This window comes from Gracilinanus agilis, chromosome 6 (genome assembly GCF_016433145.1).
Source record: "Gracilinanus agilis isolate LMUSP501 chromosome 6, AgileGrace, whole genome shotgun sequence".
In the NCBI taxonomy this organism is placed as follows: Eukaryota; Metazoa; Chordata; class Mammalia; order Didelphimorphia; family Didelphidae; genus Gracilinanus; species Gracilinanus agilis.
In genome coordinates, this window is record NC_058135.1 from 176,628,648 (window position 1) to 176,654,408 (window position 25,761).

Below are 25,761 nucleotides of genomic sequence, written 5' to 3' on the forward strand. Positions count from 1 at the left end.
CACAAGTTTTTCAAGGCTGATCAGCAGCAAAGCCAAGAGCAACCAACCTCCGAGTCTCTCTCCCAGAAATGGTTGTTGGTTTTTCAACTGACACTCCTAAGCCACCCTACAAAATTCTCTTCCTCTGACATCATCAAGGTTCTATGAAAATTCTTAAAGCAGCCTAGAAAGTTTCAGATCCCTTTTATAAGTCCTACATCTGACTATACTCTATTCTTTATGTTAATTACACTTTTATTACAATTATCATGACACTCAGAATTATGAAAATTAGGTTTATAATGTCCCAAACCTTTTAAGCTAAGGAACAGTGTTAACGACAAGTTGTGTGTGTTGTCATGAAGCTAAAAAAAGGGAAAAGAGATTTTCATTCAGGGTACCTCATATGCTTATCAATAAATTCAAACATTTTGCATCCTCAAATCAACTTTCAATGCTTGGTATACAATGCTTTATTAGGTGATACTAGTACTTTTGTCAGAAGTGATAGATATTAAAGAATTAAAATGACAAAACCAGTTTTAGACTTACCATCCTCTCCGAGGGCATAGAACCATGCTCGATTGTTCATTCCCACAGCCAGATGATAAAGACCTATAGCTAGGAAGTTAGGTTCCACTTCAACAGAAACTGTGATGGGTAACTCCTATAAAAAAAGTAGTCCTTGTAAATAAGCTGCTATAGTTACTTTAAGTCTGTTTAAAAATAAATTTAAAATAACATATTTGTCATACTCCTTCAACAGGGTTGGCTACTGTCACTTCAAGGAGAGAGGTGAGATATGCAATTCGTGTGTTGCAGTTGTCCCCAAGAACTGGAAGTTTGGTCAGGAAAACATGGAGGGAGCCTCTCTGAGTAGACACTGCCAACAACTGGCCATCATCTGTCCAAGATAGACTGCCCAACCCTGAAATGATTTTTTTCAAAAGTGAACTATAATTAAATAATGAACAAAAGGTTCAACAACTGATATTTATTTCAGAATTTCAGAGAAGAAAAGGTGTATATTAAAAATAATATGAACAAATTCTTTACTTAACCTCTGATAGTTATTTTCAGAGTAGAAATTGCACCATTTAGTATCATTTAAAATATAAAGAATGATTCAATATCAAAGTGGAGAGTACATTTTTGCATTTGCAAACACAGATCAGAGGTCACAGGGACCTTATAGAGGCCTACTAGTCCAAATTCTGTAGATGACAAACTGAGGACAAGAGATATTAAGTGACTTGCCCTGGTTCACCTAGCTAGCATCTGAGACAGAATTTGAATTAAGGATATGAACAAGTCTAGCACTCTATCCATTACCTCCTGGCTGCCAAATGACCTATAATGAAATCTATTCTAGGATGGACTTGTTTATACAAAAATATTTATAGCTGTGCTTTCTGTGGTGGCAAAAAATTGGAAACTTAGGGGATGTCCCTCAGTTGGGGAATGGCTGAACAAATTGTGGTATATGATGGTGATGGAATACTATTGTGTTATAAGGAATGATGAACAGGATGATTTCTTTAAGAACTAGAAAGACCTACATGAACTAATGCAGAATGAAATAAACAGAACCATTGTGCATAGTAACTACAATATTGTGGGCTGATCAAATTTAACAGACTTTGTTACTAACAGCAATACAATGATCCAGGACAATTCTGAGGGACTTATGAAAAGAAAGAACTGTTGGAGTAGAAATGCAGAAGAGAAATGTATAATTTATCACTTATTTATTTGAGGATATGATTTGGGGTTTTGGTTTTAAAAGATTACTCTATTACAAAAATGAATACTATAGAAATAGATCTTAGTGACAATACATGTATAACCCAGTGGAATTGTTTGTCAACTCTGGGGGTGAGGAGAGAAAGGGAAGGGAGACAACATGAATCATGTAACCTTGGAAAACTTATATGTAAATTTGTTACAGGAATAAAATAAAGAAAAATAAAAAAAATAAAATCCATTATAAATATATTAAATATGTAGACTCCTCCAGTTCCATTTAAGTAGCATTAAGTAGTTAATACAATTACAAATTAAATTAATACAAGTAAAGCAAATTGAAATAATAATAATTCAAATAAAAAATAATGCAAATTCAGCAACTAGTGAAAGGTACAGGATATTATATCTCAAGCATCCTGTAATATATAGAAATATTAAACTAACAAATAATATAACATTATTGGTTAATTAAATGCATACAGTGTTAAATCTATTTCAGAAATTTTGTAAAAATACCTTTATTTTCATCATCCATGTTTATTATAGCATACATTTCTTTTAGTTCGGATAGGTCATGGATTTTAATGCTGAAAAACAAAAATTATTAATTTTGTTTATATTTTGAAATAAAATAAAAACAAGTTAGTAACTATCAGATAGAGCTTGATTTATGGAAACAAATAGTCACTAAAATAAAAAAAGGATATTGCCATCATATTTCCAAACACAAATTTACCTTAAGCAAACATAATTAGATTTAGAGTAATAAATTTGTTATGGGCAGTGCCAGGAGGTGGGATCTTTTGAAATACCAGCCCAGTGTTCAATATGGTTATTTCAGCAAACCATTTATTCAGATCTATCTAGTTAGGTAAAGTTCTTTTAACTCATAATTTCAATGAACCTAAACATTCACTCCTTAAAATTTCTTTATTACTATTACTATTACTACCACTACTACTAGGACCCATAAAAGTAAGTTGCCTCTTCTAACAAAATACACTAGATTTCCAATCACTTTATATGTTATTTTATTTATTATTAAAATACTGGAACACATGGGTTGATGCGGGCATGATTGGGGATGTAGACTGGAAATGACCATACCAATGCAACTATCAATAATATGGAAATAAGTCTTATTTTTTTTTACCATTTAATAATATTTATTTTTTAGAAAAGTTAACATGGTAACATGATTCATGCTCTTACTTTCCCCTTCACCCCCCGATCCCCCCCCCCCCCCCATAGCCAATGTGCATTTCCACTGGTTTTAACATGTGTCATTGATCAAGACCTATTTCCAAACTGTTGATAGTTGCATTGTTGTGGTAGTTTCGAGTCTACATCCCTAATCATGTCTGCCTCAACCCATGTGTTCCAGAAGTTGCCTTTCCTCTGTGCTTCCACTCCTGCAGTCCTTCCTTTGAATGTGGATAGGGTTCTTTTCCATAAGTCCCTCAGAATTGTCCTGGGTCATTGCATTACTGGTAATACAGAAGTCCATTACATTCGATTTTACCACAGTGTATTGGTCTCTGTGTACAATGTTATTCTGGCTCTGCTCCTTTCATTCTGCATCAATTCCTGGAGGTCTTTCCAGTTCACATGGATTTCCTCCAGTTTATTATTCCTTTGGGCACAATAGTATTCCATCACCAGCATTTACCACAATTTGTTCAGCCATTCCCCAATTGAAGAGCACACCCTCATTTTTCCAGTTTTTTGCCACCACAAAAAGCGTGGCTATAAATATTTTTGTACAAGTCTGTTTATCTATGATCTCTTTGGGGTACAAACCCAACAATGGTATGGCTGGATCAAAGGGCAGGCATTCTTTTATAGTTCCAAATTGCCATCCAGAATGGTTGGATCAGTTCACAACTCCACCAGCAATGCATTAATGTCCGAATTTTGCCACATCCCCACCAACATTCATTACTCTCCCCTTCTATCATTTTAGTCAATCTGCTAGGTGTGAGGTGATATCTCAGAGTTGTTTTGATTTGTACTTCTCTAACTATTAGAGATTTAGAACACTTTCTCATGTGCTTACTGATACTTTTGATTTCTTTATCTGAAAATTGGCTATTCATGTCCTTTGCCCCTTTGTCAATTGGGGAATGGCTTGATTTTTTATACAATTGATTTAACTCCTTGTATATTTGAGTAATTAGACCCGTGAGAGTTTTTGTTATAAAGATTTTTTCCCAATTTGTTGTTTCCCTTCTGATTTTGGCTGCATTGTTTTTGTTTGTACAAAAGCTTTTTAGTTTGATATAATCAAAATCAATTATTTTACATTTTGTAATTTTCTCTAACTCTTGCTTGGTTTTAAAATCTTTCCTTTCCCAGAGATCTGACAAGTATACTATTCTGTGTTCACTTAGCTTATTTAGTTTCCCTCTTTATATTCAAGTCATTCACCCATTCTGAATTTATCTTGGTGTAGGGAGTGAGATGTTGATCTGAACCTAATCTCTCCCATATTATTTTTCAAATTTCCCAGCAGTTTTTGTCAAATAGTGGATTTTTGTCCCAAAAGTTGGGCTCTTTGAGTTTATCATACACTGTGTTGCTGATGTCACTTACCCCAAGTCTATTCCACTGATCCTCCCTTCTGTCTCTTAGCCAGTACCATACCGTTTTGATGGCCGCTGCTTTATAGTATAGTTTAATATCTGGTACTGCTAGGCCACCTTCCTTCACATTTTTTTCATTATTTCTCTTGATATTCTTGATCTTTTGTTCTTCCAAATGAACTTTGTTATAGTTTTTTCTAATTCAGTAAAAAAGTTTTTTGGGAGTTTGATAGGTATGGTGCTAAATAGGTAAATTAGTTTGGGTAGAATGGTCATTTTTATTATGTTAGCTCATCCTACCCGTGAGCAATCAATGTTTTTCCAATTGTTTAGATCTGACTTTGTTTGGAAAGTGTTTTGTAGTTGTTTTCATATAATTGCTGTGTTTGTTTTGGTAGATAGATTCCTAAGTATTTTATATTGTCTAGGGTGATTTTAAATGGTGTTTCTCTTTCTACTTCTTGCTGCTGGGATGTGTTGGAGATATATAGAAATGCTGATGATTTATGTGCATTTATTTTGTATCCTGCAACTTTGCTAAAGTTGTTGATTATTTCCATTCTCTAGGATTTTTTAAGTAGACCATCATATATCATCTGCAAAGAGTGATAGCTTAGTCTCCTCATTGCCCATTTTAATACTTCGATTTATTTTTCTTCTCTAATTGCTACTGCTAGTGTTTCTAGTACAATGTTAAATAATAGAAGTCATATTGTTTCACTCCTGATCTCATTGGGAAGGCTTCTAATTTATCCCCATTGCATATCATGCTTGTTGATGATTTTAGGTATATACTATTTATTAATTTTAGGAAAGGTCCTTCTATTCCTATACTTTCCAGTGTTTTCAATAGGAATGGGTGCTGTATTTTGTCAAAGGCTTTTTCAGCATCTATTGAGATAATCATGTGTTTTTTGTTTGTTAGCTTGTTGATATGGTCAATTATGTGGATGGTTTTCCTAATGTTGAACCATCCTTGCATTCCTGGTATAAATCTCACCTGATCATGGTGGATGATCCTCTTGATCACTTGCTGGAGTCTCTTTGCTAATATTCTATTTAAAATTTTCACATCTATGTTCACTAGGGAGATTGGTCTGTAGTTTTCTTTCTCTGTTTTTGATCTACCTGCTTTGGAATCAGTACCATATTGGTGTCATAAAAGGAATTTGGTAGGACTCCTTCTTTGCTTATTATATCAAATAATTTGTATAGTATTGGGATTAGTTGCTCTTTGAATGTCTGATAAAATTCATTTGTGAATCCATCAGGCCCTGGCGATTTTTTCTTAGGGAGTTCTTTGATGGCTTGTTCGATTTCTATTTCTGATATGGGATTATTTAGGCATTCTATTTCTTCTGCTATTAATCTAGGCAATTTATGTTTTTGTAAATATTCATCCATATCTCTTAGATTGCTATATTTATTGCCATGTAATTGGGCAAAATAGTTTTTAATGATTGCCTTAATTTCCCCTTCATGGAAATAAGTCTTGACTGATGACACATGTTAAAACCAGTGGAAATGCACATCAGCTATGGGTGTGGAGTAAAGGGGGTGAAGGGGAAAGTAAAACATGAATCATGTAACCATGAAAAATTTTTCTAAAAAATAAAATATTAAAAGAAAATACTGGGGGGCAGTTGGGGGGCTTAGTGGAGAGAGTAAGGCCTAGGGATGAAAAGTCTTGCCTTCAAATCTGACTTCAGACACTTCAGTTGTGTGACCCTGGGCAAGTTACTTAACTCCCATTGCCTAGCCCTCACTGCTCTTCTGCCTTTGAACCAATACACAGTATTTATTCTAAGGTAGAAGGTAAGGATTTTAAAAAAACCCCATAATTCTAAAAGGGATTTTTATTACAAGATTTATTAAAAACCTAACTAAATATATTTTAGGCCAATATACAACAGTCCTTTAATGAACTGAATTTTTATTACTCCTTAATACTATTAAAAAGGTGTGCTGCTTAAACTGTAAATTAAATGTTTTTATCCTAGAATTTCTGTTTCAAATAACCTGATAACCAAAGATAAAACATAAATCAAAAAACCAAATTCAATAAAGAAATGAAAGCCTCAGGGATTTTTCAATCATAAAACATGTAAAATGTATGGAAGAGCTTCTAAGAAAGTGGTAATAATAAATCACATACAGCATGTAATAAGTGCTTGGCATAATGCCTGGGCACAATGTAGGCATATAATAAATGTTTGTTAAACTGAATTAATATTTACAAAACTTCTCCCACACTAACCCTGTGGGATAAATAGTACAAATATTATTATCTCTATTTTATAGATGAGAAAACAGTCTTAGAGAGGTTAAGTGAAATGCACTATTGGTGGAGTGGTAGACTGGTTTAGCCATTATGGAAAGAAATTTGGAACTATGCCCTAAAAGTTAGTAAACTGTGCAAACCCTTTGACCCAGATCTACTACTATTAGACCTATACCTCCAAACACATTAGAGAAAAAGGAAAAAGATCCATCTAAACAAAAAATATTTATAGTGGTTCTTTTTATTATAGCAAAGAAATGGAAGTCAAGAAGTTAACTATCATTTGGGAGTGGCTGAAAAAATATAGTATATGTATATAAAGAAATGTTGCAATGTAAGAATTAACAAAAGGTATGATTTCAGAGAAACCTGGGAAGATTTTTATACACTAATGTAGAAAGAACAAAGCAGATCCAGGAGAACAATAAATACAGTAACAACCATATTGCAAAGAAAAGACCCAAGAACTCTAACCAGTTTAAATTACTAAATATGACTCCTTGAGACTCATGACTGAAGACACCTAACTGAAAATATTTTTTTGTATCAGAGAAAAAAGATAGTAGAGCTACGTAACTTGGAGCTGTGTAGTGGGAGAAAAGAAATTGGGCATATAAGATCTGGGCATCACTTATCAACAGATAAGTCCTGGATAAGATAGATGTCTATATTGCTTTCACTGTATGCCATTCCAATTTCCAATTTGAGGTCAATCAATTTAAGAATAATTTTTATGTTCCTTGGATTTAGCGCTCTGAGTAAGGAAGATTAAGAACCATGCAGATTTGATCTACTACAAATTCATCTTGTACAATTTTAAACAGACGCTTGCTGCTTTTACATTAAAAAAAATTATATTCTGCTGATTCCTTTTTTTTTTGTTTTCGAGAGATTTAAGTATATAACTTACCAGTTATCCCCACATGTAGCAGCTTTGTTAAGGGATTGTGATATTGCAATACTACTTAAATTATCTTTGTGGTTACGAGCCTGAAAGATCTCTTGACCAATCTCTCGAATATGAGTTGAAATAACAACAAAAATTCCACGTGAGAAACCAATCATTATATAGCCATCACCATACCTAAAAGCAACACAAACATCAATGTAATAAAAAGAGACTAGGTCAGTTTGCTAAGTTAAAAGTAATTGTAGCTACATTTTCTGAGAGTTTGGGGCCCAACTTTATCATTGGTAAGCCAGCAAATAACTTTTAAAAAGATCATTATAGAATCAATCAATCTAAAAGTATTTACTAAGGACCTACTATGTGCAGACACTGTACTAGGTGTAAGGAATACAAAGACAAAAATGTAACAGTCCCTCAGTGATCTTACATTTGAATGGGGGAAACAATATATACAGTTTAAAAATATATACAGAATTTATATAAGGCAATGCAGAGGGTGGACGGTAGCAGGTGGAGAAGAATCAAGAAAGGCTTTGTGTAGAAGGTACAATTTGAGCATTGAGAAAATTAGGGATTCTATAGAGTATAAGGAAGGAAGGCTTGCATCCCAAGCATGGGGGACAGTCAGTACAAAGGAACAGGGATGGAAGGTGGGATCATTGTGTGAGGAAGAGCAAGAAGGCCAGTCTGATTAAGTGTGGAGTTTGGGAAGGAGAGTGAATATATAATAAAGCTAGAAAGATTCATTTCAGCCAATATTGTGTAAATTTTTGTTTTACTCTTTAATCAGCGGGGCAGAGGCTATAGTAAGTAAGCCAAATAGAGGAGTTTGTATTTGATCCTAAAGGCAAAAGTAGCTATTAGAGTTTATCATAGGAGAGTGAAATGATCAGACCTGTTCTTAAGGAAAATTATTTTAGCAACTATGTAGAAGATATAGCTTGAAAGTAATATAGACTTTCCTTTACTATTTAAAAATATTGCATCAGCCTGAAAACATTAATCTTAAGATTAACATATATTTGAAAATAAATAAAAACATATATGTGAAAATGAAATGCTATCACTAACAGAAAAATACAAGGACTTTTAGTTCTCTTAAAAATTTTTATACTTACCAACTGTAACAAACAATGTTGCCATAGCGCTGTTGAAATTCTAGATCAATTGGGCTATCTGGATCATTCAGATTGAAAAGAAATAAAGTTTTCTTGCCAACCACCACACTTATCTACCAACAAAATACAAAAGAGAATGAAAGAGAAGGCAGAATGCTTCATAAAAAAGATGAATGGTTATTTATACAGTAGAATCTAGTATTGCCCACCAACATTTGTGTTAATACCCAAGTTCCTAAAGGCTACACTAAATGAACAGAAGCTCTGGAAGATTCTACCAGACTGAAAAAGCACAAACAATGGTCCCAGCAATGAACCATTTGGTGTGTTAGCTCTCTATGAATCAGCCTTTAAAATCAGAGAAACTCATCACCAAATTGGGCTTTATGATGGTACATTTTTCAGTGGTGGCAATTTGCAGACTATCTAACCTGTTATGAGGAAGATTACTTAAGTTATCATTTAGGAGACTTAACAGGAAGGGCTGGAGAATTCCACATGGAATGGGGAAGCAGGAAGTGGCTTGGTCTCTCTCTGAGAAGGACTCCATGGTGGTTAAGACAAGTTGCAACTGACCCTAGGAGACCTTAGATTTCCAGAGATCCTGAAGGAAGACTGACAACTACTTGTGGGAGATTTTGGTAGAGACTATTAATCCCAACCTGAGTCAGGTTAACTTGGGCTGGGTTAGCTCCCAGAATCTACCCACCTGAAGGAGTGCAGCTAGTGGTTCTGGAGGAGCTGATACATTGCTGGAGTGAGTCTGGACTCTGCTGTGAGAATTCCCACTTCAGTCCTGCTATTCTCTGGGCCCTACCTGGCTGAGGTCTCAGTTGAGTGTAGGAAAGTCCCTCCCCTGACCCTGTGGTTTGCCCTTAGTCTGAAAGTGTAGAAACCCCTATTCCCATTCTTTACCATAGTTTTTTTTTTTTAATTAAATTGTTATAAACTCTTGCCTTTTGCCTGCTAGTCTCCATATGCCTCTTGTCTAGGTGGTGCAGAGTGACAGTTAGGGCCTAACTGCCACTTCTGTTAACAGATACCTCCTTAGCAGTTAAACCGGGTCTCCCTTGTTTTGTCCTGCCTTCTGTCATTCCTGTCTCCCTCACACCCACTGAGCCTACAAAACAATATTTAAGGCAACAACCCTGGTTATTCCCATTATAAACCCAATGACTGAGGAACTGATTGGCTTTGGTAAAAGCAGTACTTATATTAATGGAATTATATGTATATCAAGAATGTATTGTAAATAAGAATATGATTTCTGAGTGCCAAGTCCTGTAATTAATCATGCAAAATCATAAAAAGCATTAATGCAAAATGTATTACACTAATTTATTTTGGTAATATGGAAAGATTTAAATCACATTCAAGATACTTTGTGGTACATACCAAAGTCAACCTTCTGTATATTTTTAAAATGATTGATATCACTAAAATACTGTGCAACAAGAATATCTATGTGACCTAGACAATCATATTTTCACATAATAGTTCTCCCATCTATAGGGACAAGTGGGATTTTTGCTTATACTATAAATTATAGAATTAGACAGGGGGAGATATGTAACATACATGATAAAACAGAATGACCTTAAATGATCTGATCTGACTTCTTAGAAATTGTTCAAAAGATATTATCCATTGAGCAGTTTGGGGAACTACAAAAATATCTTCTAGAATTTGTGTGAAGAATTGCAGATAGATTCTTGATAGGTACTTCTGAGAATACTAAAGGTACATATTGTTCACCTTGCTTCTTCATTGCCTCAGGAGAAAGCAGTCACCAGGAGCTCCAAGGGCACTTTGATGCTGGGCTGCTATATCAAGATAGGTAACTTAGGCAAGGTACTTTGCTGACCTGAATCAACTTGATATATCCTCAAACTCACATTTGTTGAATATCCCTCTCCTGATATAGTTAAGTCCTCTTTTTGTTAACTGTTGAATGACCTAAGAGTATCTCATTTTGTTCTCAATATCAAACCAAAATTACTGTGGGACTGGCCTGAATAAGGCTCTGCCCAGAACAAAAGGCAATAAGAAAAAGCAAATTAAGTATTAGCTAAAGATAACTCTAGCTCAATAATAATATAGAAGCAGTGACTATTATATTACTGGGTGCCTATAAGAATTAGAGAAGCTTAATGTGGAAAGATATAAGTTGATTGCTTTTCTCAATTGTTCTAATGCAACTTACTGAACAGAGTTTTATTTATAATCACTGCTGTCAATATTGTAGATCTTCTTGTTGTTCATATTTCCATAAGACTAAAAGAGGCAACAAAGAGGTTTCTAAAGCAGTAGCAAAGGAAAAAGGGGTCAATTCACTTATTAGTTGTGGTGCCATGATGACTGGATGTACATTAACTGCCTGGTGAAGAAAAATTTTAAATTCTACCAAAGCACCAAGATGTTTTGAACATAGACTTGAGTCTGAATTCTTACTGTGCTTTCAGAAGCAGAGTTTCTGTCATCAGTCTTCATTGTTGAAAACTGCATATCACTAGGCTCTGATCGGACTGGAGTCTGCAAAAATAAAGATAAAAACAATTGTGGTTGGTGGTCAAGTCAACATGTGGATTTATTTTATTTTTGGATATTGACATAGTTACCTCTGCTCTGGCCTAATCAATCTGATTGTTATTGAATTGAATTGAAAGTCTCTCATTAGATTTCATGGATAAGATGGAGAGCTAGCATAATGAGGTGGATTAATAATAACTGATTGAATGATCAAGCCAAAAGAATAATGACCAAACTCAGTCTATAGAGAGGGCTCTATGAGAGCCATAGATATCCATTCTTGACCCTATTCTGTTAGAAACTACTTGTTGAATGTCTTGGATGAAGATACAGATATATGGCAAGTTTATAAAATTTGAGAAAGAATAATGGAATAGTGTCTCTGACTAAAGTGAGAAGTCCAGTTAATTAACCAATACTTTTGGGGTTACAAATCCATCCAACTTTATTATCATTTAACCCATATTTCTTAATTTTTTCCACAAGGATAATATGACAAACTTTGCTAAATTATTGCAAATTGCTATTTCTATGGAATATCTCTGCTCATAATATCAAAAAAGGAAATATGAGTTTGGAAGACCTGTTCTTAATGAATTTAAGTTAATGTCTAGTGATACCTGATTGACTTTTTTGTGCTGAAAATCATTGTTTTAATACACTCTAGAATTTTGCTAGAAATGGATATAATTTTTACTGGTTTGTAATTTATGAAAATGTCTTTTAAAAATGATGAGATCTCTATATTCTAAGTTTTAAGTATCTTTCCATAATTTATCAAAGTTTGCTAACAATAATTTTACAATCATATCTGTGAATTCTTTTACTTTTTAGTATAATTCATCTGGGTTAGGAGAATTAAATTAATTTAAAATAGTTAATTATTCTCTTAATATTTCCTTATCTATTTCATATTTTAATGGACTTTTAACCATGTTTGCTCTACCCTACCTAGTTATTTTTTAAACTTTACTTTCTGTCTTAGAATCAGCATTGTGTATTGGTTTCAAGGCACATGACCAGTAAGGACAAGGTGATATGTTGTCCAGGGTCACACGGCTAGGTTAAATCCAAGGTTAGATTTGAACCCAAGACCTCCAGTTGCTATGCCTGGCTCTAAATCCACTGAGTCACCTAGTTGCCCCCTCCCTAGTATTGAAGACAATTTTCCCAATTTTCCTTATACAGAATGGGAATAAAAATGCTCACTGATTAACTGACTTCATGGAGAGTTGGTCTTAGAGTAAGGATGATCTGGGTGTATATATATATATATATATATATATATATATATATATATATATGGCATATTCCAGCTATGTAGGACCATGGGCGTGTCACTTAAATTTTCTTTCTCTCTCTCTCTTAAAAAAAATTGTTTTTTTAACTTAAAAAAAAAAACAATCCTAACATTTTGAGTTCCAAATTTTTTTCTTTTTTCCCAATCCTTCCTCCATCCACAGTTAATCAACATAATAACATTGTTGTAATTGTGTACAATGTTCTCCTGGTAGTGTTGATTTTGCAAAAGTTCATATATTACTTAACCTTTCAATGGTTAAGATCAGTGATGGGCAAACTTTTTAAGAGGGGGTCAAAGGAAAAGAAATGCTCATCTGTCAGTCTGTTTCTAAGGCAACTCTTTCAAAGTTTCATTGTATTGTATCCTATTCATTGTATTCGTCAGATTAGGAATAAAGTTGCGCAGCCCATAGAACATTTCAGGGGGCTGCATCTGGCCCACGGGCTGTAGTTTGCCCATCACTGGTTAAGATAATTCAAAGTAACAAAGAAGGTGTACACCTGTATCAATAAATGGAATTTCCTCATCTAGGATTTTCCTTTATCAACAAAATCACAGGTCCAATTTCTATTGTTCTGTCAAAAGTGAATTCTTAATTATTGAATAAATAGTTAACTCATTTAATTCTGACTTTTTTTGCAAATTTTGTTTCCCACTTGATGTTATCCCCCAAAGAATTCAAATAAATTAAAACCTAGAATTTTAATGAATGTGAGGCATGCCATAAAAATGAAATAAATGATAGCGTTAGAACAACCTTCAGATATCATGAAATATAAATTATTAGGTGATGTTAGAAAATCTGTATATACATTTATGAATTTATCTTAAAATGTTCTCTAAATCTGTTATTATGTTACAATCATAAAGAAGATAATCTTCATATATTGCTGAGATGAAGTAAGAGAGGAATGATATCTGAACAGACATAGTACCAAAAAAAATTAATTCTGATCAATAAAGTATCTTTGGTATTTTCAATATGAATTTAACAGCAAAGAAATTTAATATTGTTAAAGGGAGTTTTTTTATCTTCCCCCTCTGTCTCTTTAAGAGGCAGAAAAGAGTCATGAATAGAAACATTTCTAAGTAAGAGCAGCAGAGAGCTGAAGATTCCATCACCTAGGAGACAAGGAAAGTATATAAGAAAGAGTCAGTTACGAGAGGGGGCTTTTGCCTCTGGTCTCCCTCAAGAGCAGGAGTTCTGTCTGTCTTTGTCTCAGTTAGACTGGCAGTTTAACACCTACTCACAGTTGGGATAGGAAACCGGATTTAAGGAGGTTGTAGGAGATTAATGTTTATTGATTAGCTTAGGAAGTTAGTTAGGGAATATAATTTTAGGTAGACAGTGTAGTTAAGTTAGGCCTGACCTGGCTCAGGCAGAAGAATCTGTCCTTGAAGATAGAATAGAGTTTTTTAGAAATTTTAGGTAGGTTTAAGAATTTGGACATAGTTATAAGATATTAGAATAATATCTCACTTTCCTCCTTCCTATTTTCTAACCGAACTTCTAAGAATAAACTTTGTGTTTTATCAAACTGCTCTCATTTGTGACAAACTCCTACTAAAAATTTAATCCTTAACAATATTCATATTTTGTCATATAGCAGAATAAATATAGTTCATAGAAAAATGTAAAATCTTATAGATGGCAATATGAGCTAAGTGTTTTAAATTAAGTTTATTTATTTAATTAATTTAGAATATTTTCCCATGGTTATATGATTCATGTTCTTTCCCTCCCATAGCCAATGAGCAGTTCCATTGGGTTTTACATGTGTCATTGATCAAGACCTATTTCCATATTATTAATATTTGCACTAGAGTGATCTTTTAGAAGCTACATCCCCAATCATATCCCCATTGAACCATGTGATCAAGCAATTTCTGTTTCTACTCTCACAGTTCTTTCTCTGGATGTGTTCTTTCTCATAAGTCCCTCAGAACTGGCCTGGATCATTGCATTGCTGCTAGTAGAGAAGTCCATTATATTCAATTGTGCCACAGTGTATCCGTCTCTGTGTATAATGCTCTCCTGGTTCTGCTCCTTTCACTCTGAATCAATTCCTGGAGGTCTTTCCAGTTTACATGGAATTCCTACAGTTGATTATTCCTTTGAGCACAATAGTATTCCATCACCAACAGATATCACAATTTGTTCTGCAATTCCCCAATCGAAGGGCATCCCCACATTTTCCACCACAAAGAGCGCAGCTATATATATTTTTGTACAAGAGATTTAGAACACTTTTTCATGTGCTTATTGATAGTTTTGATTTTCTTATCTGTAGATTGCCTATTCATGTCCCTTGCCCATTTATCAATTGGGGAATGGCTTGAATTTTTGTAGAATTGATTTAGCTCCTTATAAATCTGAGTAATTAGACCTTTGTCAGAGGATTTTGTTATAAAGATTTTTCCCCAATTTGTTGCACCCCTCCTAATTTTGGTTGTATTGGTTTGTACAAAACCTTTTTAATATAATCAAAATTATTAATTTTACATTTTGTAATATGCTCTATCTCTTGTTTGGTCTCAAAAATCTTTTGTTTCCCATAGATCAGACAGGCAAGCTATTCTATGTTCACCTAATTTACTTATAGTTTCCTTTTTACATTTAAGTATTCACCCATTCTGAATTTATCTTGGTGTAGGGTGTGAGATGTTAATCTAAACTTAATCTCTCCCATACTATTTTCCAATTTTCCCAGAAGTTTTTGTCAAAAACTTTGGAAGTTTTGGGGTTTTGTCCCCAAAGCTGGGATCTTTTTGGGTTTATTGTACACTATTATCTTGCTGAGGTCATTTACCCCATGTCTATTCCACTGCTCCTCCCTTCTATCTTTTAGCCAGTACCATATTATTTTGATGACCACTGCTTTATAGTACAGTTTAAGATCTGGTACTGCTAGACCCTCATCCTTCACATTTTTTTTCATTATTTGCCTTCATATTTTTGATCTTTTGTTCTTCCAAATGAACTTGGTTATAATTTTTTCTAATTCAGTAAAAAAGTTTGTTTGTAGTTTGATAGGTATGGCAATGAATATGTAAATTAATTTGGGTAGGATTGTCATTTTTATTATGTTAGCTCATCCTACCCATGAGCAATAAATGTTTTTCCAATTGTTTAGATCTAGTTTTAATTGTGTGGAAAGTATTTTGTAATTGTGTTCATATAATTCCTGTGTTTGTCTTGGCAAACAGATTCCTAAATATTTTATATTATGTAGGGTGATTTTAAATGGAATTTCTCTTTCTAACTCTTGCTGCTGAGATGTGTTGGAAATATATAAAAATGCTGATGATTTATGTGGGTTTATTTTGTATCCTGCAACTTTGCTAAAGTTGTTGCATTATTTCCACTAGCTTTTTAGTTGATTCTCTAGGATTCTTTAGTAGACCATAATATCATCTGTAAAGAGTGATAGTTTAGTCTCCTCATTGATTATTTTAATACCTTCAATTTTTCTTTCTTCTCTGGTTGCTACTGCTAGTGTTTCTAGTACAATGTTAAAAATAGTAGAGTTGATAATGGGCATCCTTGTTTCACTCCTGATCTTATTGGGAAGGCTTCTAACTTATCCCCATTTCAGATGATGTTTGCTGATGGTTTTAAATATATACTGTTTATTATTTTTAGGAAAGGTCCTTCTATTCTTACACTTTCTAGTGTTTTCAATAGGAATGAGTTGTATTTTATCAAAGACTTTTTCTGCATCTATTGAGATAATCATGTGATTTCTTTTGGTTTGGTGGTTGACATGGTTAATTATGTGGGTGGTTTTCCTAATATTAAACTATATTTGCATTCTTGATACAAATCCCACCTGATCATAGCGAATAGCCCTCATGATCATTTGCTGAAGTCTTTTTGCTAGTATTCTATTTAAGATTTTTGCACTTATGTTCATTTAGGAGATTGGTCTGTAGTTTTCTGTTTTTGGTCTGCCTTGCTTTGGAATCAGTACCATAGTTGTGTCATAAAAGGGATCTGGTAGAACTACTTTTTTGTTTATTATGTCAAATAGTTTGTATAGTATTGGGATTAGTTATTCTTTAAATGTCTGATAGAATTCACTTGTTAATTCATCTGGCTCTGGGGATTTTTTCTTAGGGAGTTCTTTGATGGCTTGTTCAATTTCTTTTTCTGATAAGGGATTATTTAAGTGTTCTATTTCTTCTTCTGTTAATTGGGCAGTTTATAGTTTTGTAAATAATCATCCATATCACCTAGACTGCCATATTTATTTCCATATAATTGGGCAAAATAGTTCTTAATAATCACCTTAATTTCCTCTTCATCATAGGTGAGGTTTCCCTTTTCATCTTTGATACGGTTAATTTGGTTTTCTTCTTTCCTTTTTTCATTAGATTTACCAGTACTTTGTCAAGTTTATTTGTTTTTCCAAAGTACCAGCTTCTAGTCTTATTTATTAATTCAACAGTTCTTTCACTTTCAATTTTATTAAATTCTCCTTTAATTTTCAGGATTTCTAATTTAGTTTTTATCTGGGGATTTTTAATTTGTTCTCTTTCTAGTTTTTTAATTTGTATGCCCAATTCATTGACCTCTTCCCTCTCTGATCTTTTAATATATGCACTCAGGGATATAAAATCCCCCCCTCCCCCGAGTTTTGCTTTGGCTGCATCTCAGATTTTGATATGATGTCTCCTCATTATCATTTTCTTCAATGAAATTGTTGTTTCTATGATTTGTTCTTTGACCAACTAATTTTGGAGAATCATATTATTTAATTTCCAATTAATTTTTGATTTGCCTCTTCATGTATCCTTACTAATTAATTTTTTTAGTTGCATTATGATCTGAAAAGGTTGCATTTATTTTTTCTGCTTTTTTGCATTTGTTTGCCATGTTTTTATGCCCTAGTACATGGTCAGTCTTTGTAATTGTACCCTGTGCTGCTGAAAAAGTATATTACTTTTTGTCCGTATTTATTTTTCTCCACATATTTATTAACTCTAATTTTTCTAATATTTCATTCACATCTCTTACCTCTTTCTTATTTATTTTTTGTTTTGATTTATCTGGATCTGATAGAGGAAGGTTTCGGTCTCCCACTAGTATAGTTTTACTATCTATTTCCTTTTTATGCTCCAATAGTTTCTCCTATAAAAATTTCAATGCTATACCATTTGGTGCATACATATTGAGCACTGCTACTTCATCATTGTCTATACTGCCTTTTATCAGGATGTAATTACCTTCCCTATCTCTTTTTAATCAGATCTAGTTTTACTTTGGCTTTGTCAGATACCATGACTGTGACTCCTACCTTCTTTTTCTTAGTTGATGCCAAATAGATTTTGCTCCAGCCTCTTACCTGTACCCTATGTGTGTCTACATGCTTCATGTGTGTTTCTTGTAGACAACATATGGTAGAATTTTGGTTTCTAATCCACTCTGCTATTTGCTTCCATTTTATGGGTGAATTCACATTCAGAATTATGATTACCATCTGGTATTCCCCATCATTTTGCTTTCCTCTCTTCTCCTAGTCCTGCCCTTTCTTCTTTCACTATTTCCTTCTACACCAGTGTAGAATCAGTCCCCCTAATCTCCACCTTTATTATACTTCCCTTCCCTTCCCACCCCACTCCCTCCCTTCTTATTCCCCTTATATTTTTCTTTAGAGTCTATTAAAGTCCCTCCCCCCTCTCTTTCCCTCTCTTTTGGGACTCCCCGCCCCACTCTCCACCTTGGTTTTTCCCTCTCAATTTCCCTGTAGGATAAGATAGAATTCAATACTCCAGTGGATCTAGATGCTTTTCCCTCTCAGAGTTGATTACACTGAGAGTAAGGTTTAAGTATTACCTATTAGCACTCTCTTCCTCTCTTTCTTATAATAGTATTTTCCCCTCCCCCTCCCATGTGCCTCTTTTTGTGGTATAATTTATCCTATTTTTCTTATTCCTTCAAGTTTCTCTTGGTGCCATCTTCTATTCCTTCCCCCCCACTTTCTTTTTTTCACATATCTTAAACCACTTAGTACCCCAAACTCTACCTATCAATAATTCTTCTAACAACTATGATAGTGAATACAGTTTTTGAGAGTTACAAATACCATCTTTTCATATAGGAATATAAACAATTTGACCTTACTGAATCCCTTAAGCTCCCCCCTCCCCTTTCTTGTTTACCTTTTCATGTTTCTCTTGAATTTTGTTTTTGGACATCAAAGTTTCTGTTTAGGTTTGGTCTTTTCTTTACAAATACTTGGAAATCTTCTATTTTGTTAAATGCCCATACTTTTCAATGGAAGTTTATAGTCAGTTTTGATGGGTAGGTGATCCTTGGTTGTAGACCCAATTCTCTTGCCTTTCTGAATATCAGATTCCAAGCTTGTGGTCCTTTAGTGTGGAGGCTGCCAGATCCTATGTAATCCTAATTGGTGCTCTTTGATATCTGAATTGTCTCTCTCTGGCTTCTTGCATTATTTTCTCTTTAGTTTTGAAGCTCTTGAATTTGGCAATTACATTAGTGGGGGCTGTCTTTTGAGGATTTAATGTAGACAGTGATCTATGGACTCTTTCAATGTCTATTTTGCCCTCTTGTTCAAGAATATCAGGGCAATTTTCTTGGATACTTTTTTACAGTATGATGTCAAGATTTCTGTTTATTTCTAGGTTTTTAGGTAGGCCTGTGATTTTCAAATTGTTTCTCCTGGACCTGTTTTCTAATTCAGTCATCTTCTCAATGAGATATTTCATGTTTCCTTCTAGTTTGTCATTCTTTTGACTTTGCTTTATTAATTCTTGCTGTCTTGTAAGATCATTAGCTTCTAGTTGCCCAATTCTTAGTCTTTAAAGACTGGTTTTCAGCTATGATCTTTTGAGTTTCCTTTTCAGTTTGGTCTATGCTGCTTTTCATGTCTTCCAGGAAGTCAATTCTGGTCTTCAATTTGCTTATCATTTCATTTGATTTCTGGGCTTCTTTTTCTAAGTGGGAGTTTCTGTCTTTTAAACTGTTATTTTCTTTTTTAACTATTTCCCACTTTTCTTGCCAAGTTTCTTTTATCTTTCTTGGTTCTCTATGTCCAATTTGAGTTCCTGGAGAGCTTATGACCAATTTCCATTTTTTTTTTTTAAAGTTTGGATGTGTTTGCTTGTTTGTTGCCCTCTGCTGTCTCCTCTGTAGTCTGCGGCTTTTCTCCATAGAAGTTAGCCAGGGTCTTAGTTTTTTTTTTTTTTTTTTTTTTTTTAAATTTTTTTTGTAGCTGTAGATAGTAGTTCTTGGGTGTTGGTAGCCATTGCTGTGTTAGTTTTTTCTTCCCTTTCCATCTAGAAGTCTGAGTGTGGAGGGTAGTCAGATCTCTGTGTATCGAGCTAAAGAGCGGTTTTTGCCCTGAGGCTATTTTTCAGTCTCTGCCCTATCTCTGTGTCCAAGTTCTGCGTTCCTCAGCCTCCTGGGGTCCCAAGTCTCTCTGCTCTCAGGGATAAGTCTGTGGTGTCCTCAACTAGCCCCCTGAGAACCTAGAAAATGCCCCACACTTGCTCTGAGTCTGGCTCAATAGGTGGAGTGGAGGAGGGGGTGATCAGCTTACACTTTAGTAGGGGTAATTTTATCTCCTTATAGAGTGGAAATGCCCGAACTCTGCCTACCTTCAAGGCTGCACCCTATGGTAGAGCCCCTCGCTTATCTGATTTTTATTTTTGTCATTTTGAGCAGCTTTATATCAGTTGATGGTGAGGAGAAGAAGACCCTTGCTTCTACTCTATGGCTATCTTAGTCTGGAAGTCTGGGCTAAGTTTTTAATGATAGGGAAAATCTGCATTACCTGTCTTATGGTGTCACCTTCCTGATTACTGACTGTTATCACTTTATCTTCACTTCCCAATGCCAGTAGATTTTCTGAACTCCAACAGCCGCATGTTATCCGCTTAGTGTGTTTACCTGAAAAATAATCTATCTTAGCATAGACACGTATTTTTTTCAATGAAACACAACCAAAATCTTTAATAGCAATGAAATTTGAAAGCTTAAGCAGAACACTGACAAGTGGATTTAACAGAGAACAAATTAGATGATTTTATGAAACTAGTATGCTGCCATTCTTATAATGGAGCTTAAATGCAAAGCTTCCAAATAAAATATTTTTTCAATATTTAGTACACTTCAATTACAAGTTACTGGGAATAGGAATGCTTTTTGAAGCTTGATGATTATAAAGAGTCTATGTTATTATTTATAATATGGATATGAAATCTAACCCAATATCAAAATAATACTCGATTTCTGGATATATTTCACCAGTTTACTATTATACAAATTTACCTCCATGAGAAATAACTTTTGTAGCTAAATTAACTGCAATATAAGCCCAAAGAAGATATCAATGCAAGTTTCTTGAGAGCAAGGATCATACCCATTACCTCCTTCATAATCCCTATTATCATTTAGAATGGTACTATACACCTAATGATAAGAATAGGGATAGGGAACAGACCTATCATTTCACTGTTATAGGGAACTTCTAGATGAAGAAATTCCTTTCTCAATGCATGATGGAATCTTTTTCCACAACTTACAGTCTTAGAGTGACACCTAGATCAATCACTGAGAAGTTAAAGAGTATGTTCTAAGTAAAATAGCCAGTATGGGTCAGATGCAGGACTTGGATTCAGGTCTGTGAAACTCCTTTCTCAATGCATGATGGAATCTTTTTCCATAACTTACAGTCTTAGAGTGACACCTAGATCAATCACTGAGAAGTTAAAGAGTATGTTCTAAGTAAAACAGCCAGTATGGGTCAGATGCAGGACTTGGACTCAGGTCTTTATGATTTGGAGGCTACTCCTTATTGGTCACTTTTACTTACTCTATCCAAATTATTTTTGCCATGCTGGTCTGCTGCTCTTAAATGAACTCCTATTAAACCGGTTGATGTAAGAGAAATAGATAATGCTGGCATAAGTGATCAGCTGCCCTGTGACAAGCTTAAAAAAACAAACCACTCACATATATAAAATAACCACTGTCCCTGTCTTGTTAATCCCTTACAATTCCAAACTAGATGCCATGGGAATCATTATAAAAAAAAGGAGGAAAAAGCCTTTACTTTTTAAAGTATCTTTTTGTTCAGAAGTCCAGTCAAAAGTTTCCCTTATAGATACGATTATAGATAAGGAAAAATATGGAGGTTTTTAGACCATAAACTACACTAGCTTATTTAATTATAGATACTAAGAAGATCTTTCTTTCCTCACTTTCTAAATGGATTATTCTAGGGCTTAGTGCTCAGGGAGGTGATAGTGGAGTGGGATGAGATAGGAAGGGCAGAAAATGATGAGATAACTAGTGTTAGAGGTCTGGAACTATTCACTGTACTCAGAGAGATACCAAATTGTTGATTCAGCTAGTTGTTTCCAAAGAGGTTACCCAGTATCTAAATGCATAATCCAGATGACTCTGGGGTGGAAGATTGGTGTTACTTTGAGTTACAGTTTAGACAAGGATAGGATTATGGGACCTGTTTTTGTCTATATGTGCTAATCAATCAATTTATTAATAAGCAATTACTAAGCACCTACTATTTGTCAGATACTGTGCTGAGTATACCAAGCCAAAAGTACAGTTCCTGTCTCAAGGAGTTTATGTGCTATCAGAAGAGAAATATATATATATAGGTAGCTACCAAATAAACACAAAGTAATTTGGGGTGGAGGGAATGTAGCTCAAGGGATCAAGTAAGTTTTTAAATAGAAGATGGCACTTGGGCAGAATTTTAGTGAGAACTAGGATTTTGCAAGGGGGAAGTACAATCTAGATATGGGGAATAGTGAGTGCAAAGGCATGGACTAAGAAGACAGAGTATTGTGTAAAGAACAGCACAAAGATCAGCTAAGTTAGGACACTGAGTACACTGAACATGTGTACCTCCATGTCTCTGCACTGACCTCAGGTCTGGAGGGCCACGAAATTTCACTAGTTATATATTATGGGATATTGCTTTGGAGAGATAAAATATACAATGCTGTAGAGTATTTTGCAAAGATTTAATATATTTACAAGTATAACTTACCAAGGACAGGGATCTTTCTAGAAGTCTGACGATTATATATAAGCAAATTTCCCTTAACTGTTCCAGCAGCTAAGAATGCTCCATATTTTGACCAGAGAAGAAAAGACATCTGATCCCTGCAATATTTAAACACATCTATGAAGGCTATTCACAGTAATAATCTTTTTAAATAAAATTAAGATAAAAAAAATTAAAAATCATTTCATTAGGAATTATAACCATCTGACTCAGAAGGCTGATTATTAAATTGTAACTTAGTCCTTCAGAACAAAAGAATAATCAATTCTAAAAATATACTAGAAAAGCAAACAATTGAGTTTAGGTTCAGTTGGCAATAAAAAAAACGGAATATTTCATTTCATGGTAGTACTTCAAATTGCATGTGAATATGATAATGACACTGCTCTAGTAGTACTAGGAATAAATAATTCAAATTAGGAAGAGAAAACATGATTTGTAAATTATTTATCATTTTAAGTTTGAATTGGCAACATACACACACAATTTTTTTTCTTTTTCTAATTGGTAACAGGGGCTTCTATTTTATCTGTGTTACAGCATTTACAAAAATGTTAGTCAAATTATATTGGTTGAAATTTGGTTTCATTTTCTACCTCAAATTTGACTTGTACAAAATATGAATACAATCTATAATTAAAGGTATTTTTGGTGTATCTCTTCGAATCTTTTCTTTTCAAAGACATCTCATAGTTAGGATGTGGTCCATATTTGGAACAAAGTAGTAATATTTTAAATGTTATTTTCATGCATAAGAGATATTGTTGGTCTGGAAGCAACACTAGGATATGGCCTAAGTTTTGATATGAATTATAATTAAAGATAGCCCTACAGCATGAGTGGAATGGCTGAAAAACCAAATGTCTATCTGGTACAGTCAACTTTATTATATAGAATTAGTAATGTAGAGGGGAGATTAGTCATGTTCTTAGCCTCTCTTCTCTTTTTCTCTTAATGATCATTTATTTAATTTTTTTAAAGCATTTTCATCTAAGAAAAAGAAGTCAGTTTTCCATATTGTTTATAGTTCTTTTAAAAGTTTAACCTGGGAAGACTGGATAGAAATAGAAAAAGTAAAAAAATACAGACAAAATTGCATTTTTACCATATGTAAACTTGTGTGTTAAAATCCAACAACTGAAAGCCTGTGGGAAAAACTCCTGGATTTGGAATCAGAAGACCTGGGTTCAAATTCTGGCTATGTTACTTACTACCTACATGACATTTGCTAAGTCATTTTCCCTCTATAAGTCTCAGGATCTTGATCTGTAAAATGATAAAGCTAGATCACATGGCCACTGAAGTCCCTTCCAGTCTTAAGTCCCATGATACTAATCTAGAAATGATCAAGAAGAGACATCAATATATGGGAATAAGACTGGAGAAGAGAAAACCAAGGTGACACATGATAGCTTTCCTCAGATATCTGAAAGTCTATCATAATGAACAGTAAATTGACTTGGGCTGGAATAGAAACAAGAGATGAAGTTACAAAGAGGCAGGTTTTAGCTCCATGTAAGAAAGAACTTTTTTAATGAAAAGAGATGTTCCTCAGTATAGGAGGCTCTAATGGGATCTAGTGAGCTTTTCTTTTCTGGAGGAATTACGAAGGAAGATATTTTTGCACATCCAATTCTCACATTTTATGGAGGTGAAAACTGTGATCCAGAGATGTTAGCTGATTTGTACAAGATCATGCAGATAGTAAGCAGCTATGCTGCAATTCAAACACAGGTCCTCTGACTCTAAATTCATTGTTCTTTTGATTTTGTCAGTGCTTCTCAGGCTCTCAAAGTGTATAGATAGCTGTCAGAGATGGTATACACTATACAATTCCTATACACTAGGAAAATATTCCTACGTGGACTATATTACCTTTAAAGTAATTTCCAACTGAGAGCCTATATTTCAGTACAGTTTCACTTACTAAGTAAATCAGATGTAATGTTGTGTTTAAAACAGAATCCTTATACAAATTTAGAAGAAAATGAAACTGGGAGAACAATCCACAATTTTTAAAATGCCTTATTCAACATTTATTTGTATTACAAAATATTAGACTGGGGATACTTTCTTTCAATTCTTGTAGAGCTCATGCTGTTGGGGTTTTAGCTTCTTATTGGTTTTGTGTTGTTTTTACTGGATCTGTGCTTTCATTGGGGGAAGGAGTTCTTGGTGATGGTGGGTAGCGTCTTTTATTAAAATTCTTACAGGCAGATAGAAGTTCAGTGACTTGCCCAGAGACATACAACTATGCTATATATGAGGTAGGATTTGAACTTGGCATTTTCTAACTTTAAGGTCAGCTCCCCAGCTGCTATGCAGCAACACTGCCTCTCTTTGATTATATTGTTATCACATGCTTTATCTAAATAAACACTTCTTTTATAAATGTCCTACATATTTTTTTTTTGCATTTTTTTTTACATTTATTAATATTCATTTTTAACATGGTTACATGATTCATGCTCCTCCTTTCCCCTTCAACCCCCCCCCAACGCCTCCCCTACCCATGCGCATTTCCACTAGTTTTGTCATGTGTCCTTGATCAAGACCAATTTCCAAATTGTTGGTAGTTGCATTGGTGTGGTAGTTTCGAGTCTACACCCTCAATCATGTCCACCCCGACCCATGCGTTCATGCAGTTGTTTTTCCTATATGTTTCCTCTCCAGCAGTCCCTCCTCTGAATGTGGGTAGCAGCTTTACCATAAATCCCTCAGAATTGTCCTGGGTCATTGCATTGCTGCTGGTTCAGAGGTCCATTACATTCGATTTTACCACAGAATGTCAGTCTCTGTGTATAGAGTTCTTCTGGCTCTGCTCCTTTCGCTCTGCATCAGTTCCCGGAGGTCTCTCCAGTTCGCCTGGAACTTCTCCAGTTTATTATTCCTTTTAGCACAATAGTATTCCATCACCCGCATATACCACAGTTTGTTCAGCCATTCCCCAATTGAAGGACATACCCTCCTTTTCCAATTTGTTGCCACCACAAAAAGCGCAGCTATGAATATTTTCGTACAAGTCTGTTTATCTATGATCTCTTTGGGGTACAAACCCAGCAATGGTATGGCTGGATCAAAGGGCAGGCATTCTTTTATAGCCCTTTGAGCGTGATTCCAAATTGCCAGCCAGAATGGCTGGATCAGTTCACAGCTCCACCAGCAATGCATTAATGTCCCAATTTTGCCACATCCCCTCCAACATTCATTACTCTCCCCTTCTTTCATTTTAGCCAATCTGCTAGGTGTGAG

At 34.4% G+C, this 25,761-nt stretch overlaps 1 protein-coding gene across 1 annotated transcript in view; it reads right to left on the bottom strand.

Moving 5' to 3' along the window:
* The window catches only part of WDR19 (WD repeat domain 19), a 97,383-nt gene that overhangs the window by 55,505 nt on the left and 16,117 nt on the right, over nt 1-25,761 (bottom strand). The window contains exons 5-12 of the mRNA XM_044680079.1: nt 22,492-22,607; nt 20,248-20,363; nt 11,068-11,148; nt 8,617-8,729; nt 7,499-7,672; nt 2,242-2,312; nt 735-907; nt 532-646 (exon numbers count right to left, since the gene is read on the bottom strand). Of these exons, the coding sequence (XP_044536014.1) occupies nt 532-646; nt 735-907; nt 2,242-2,312; nt 7,499-7,672; nt 8,617-8,729; nt 11,068-11,148; nt 20,248-20,363; nt 22,492-22,607 (959 nt within the window). The remainder of the gene's footprint in view (nt 1-531; nt 647-734; nt 908-2,241; nt 2,313-7,498; nt 7,673-8,616; nt 8,730-11,067; nt 11,149-20,247; nt 20,364-22,491; nt 22,608-25,761) is intronic.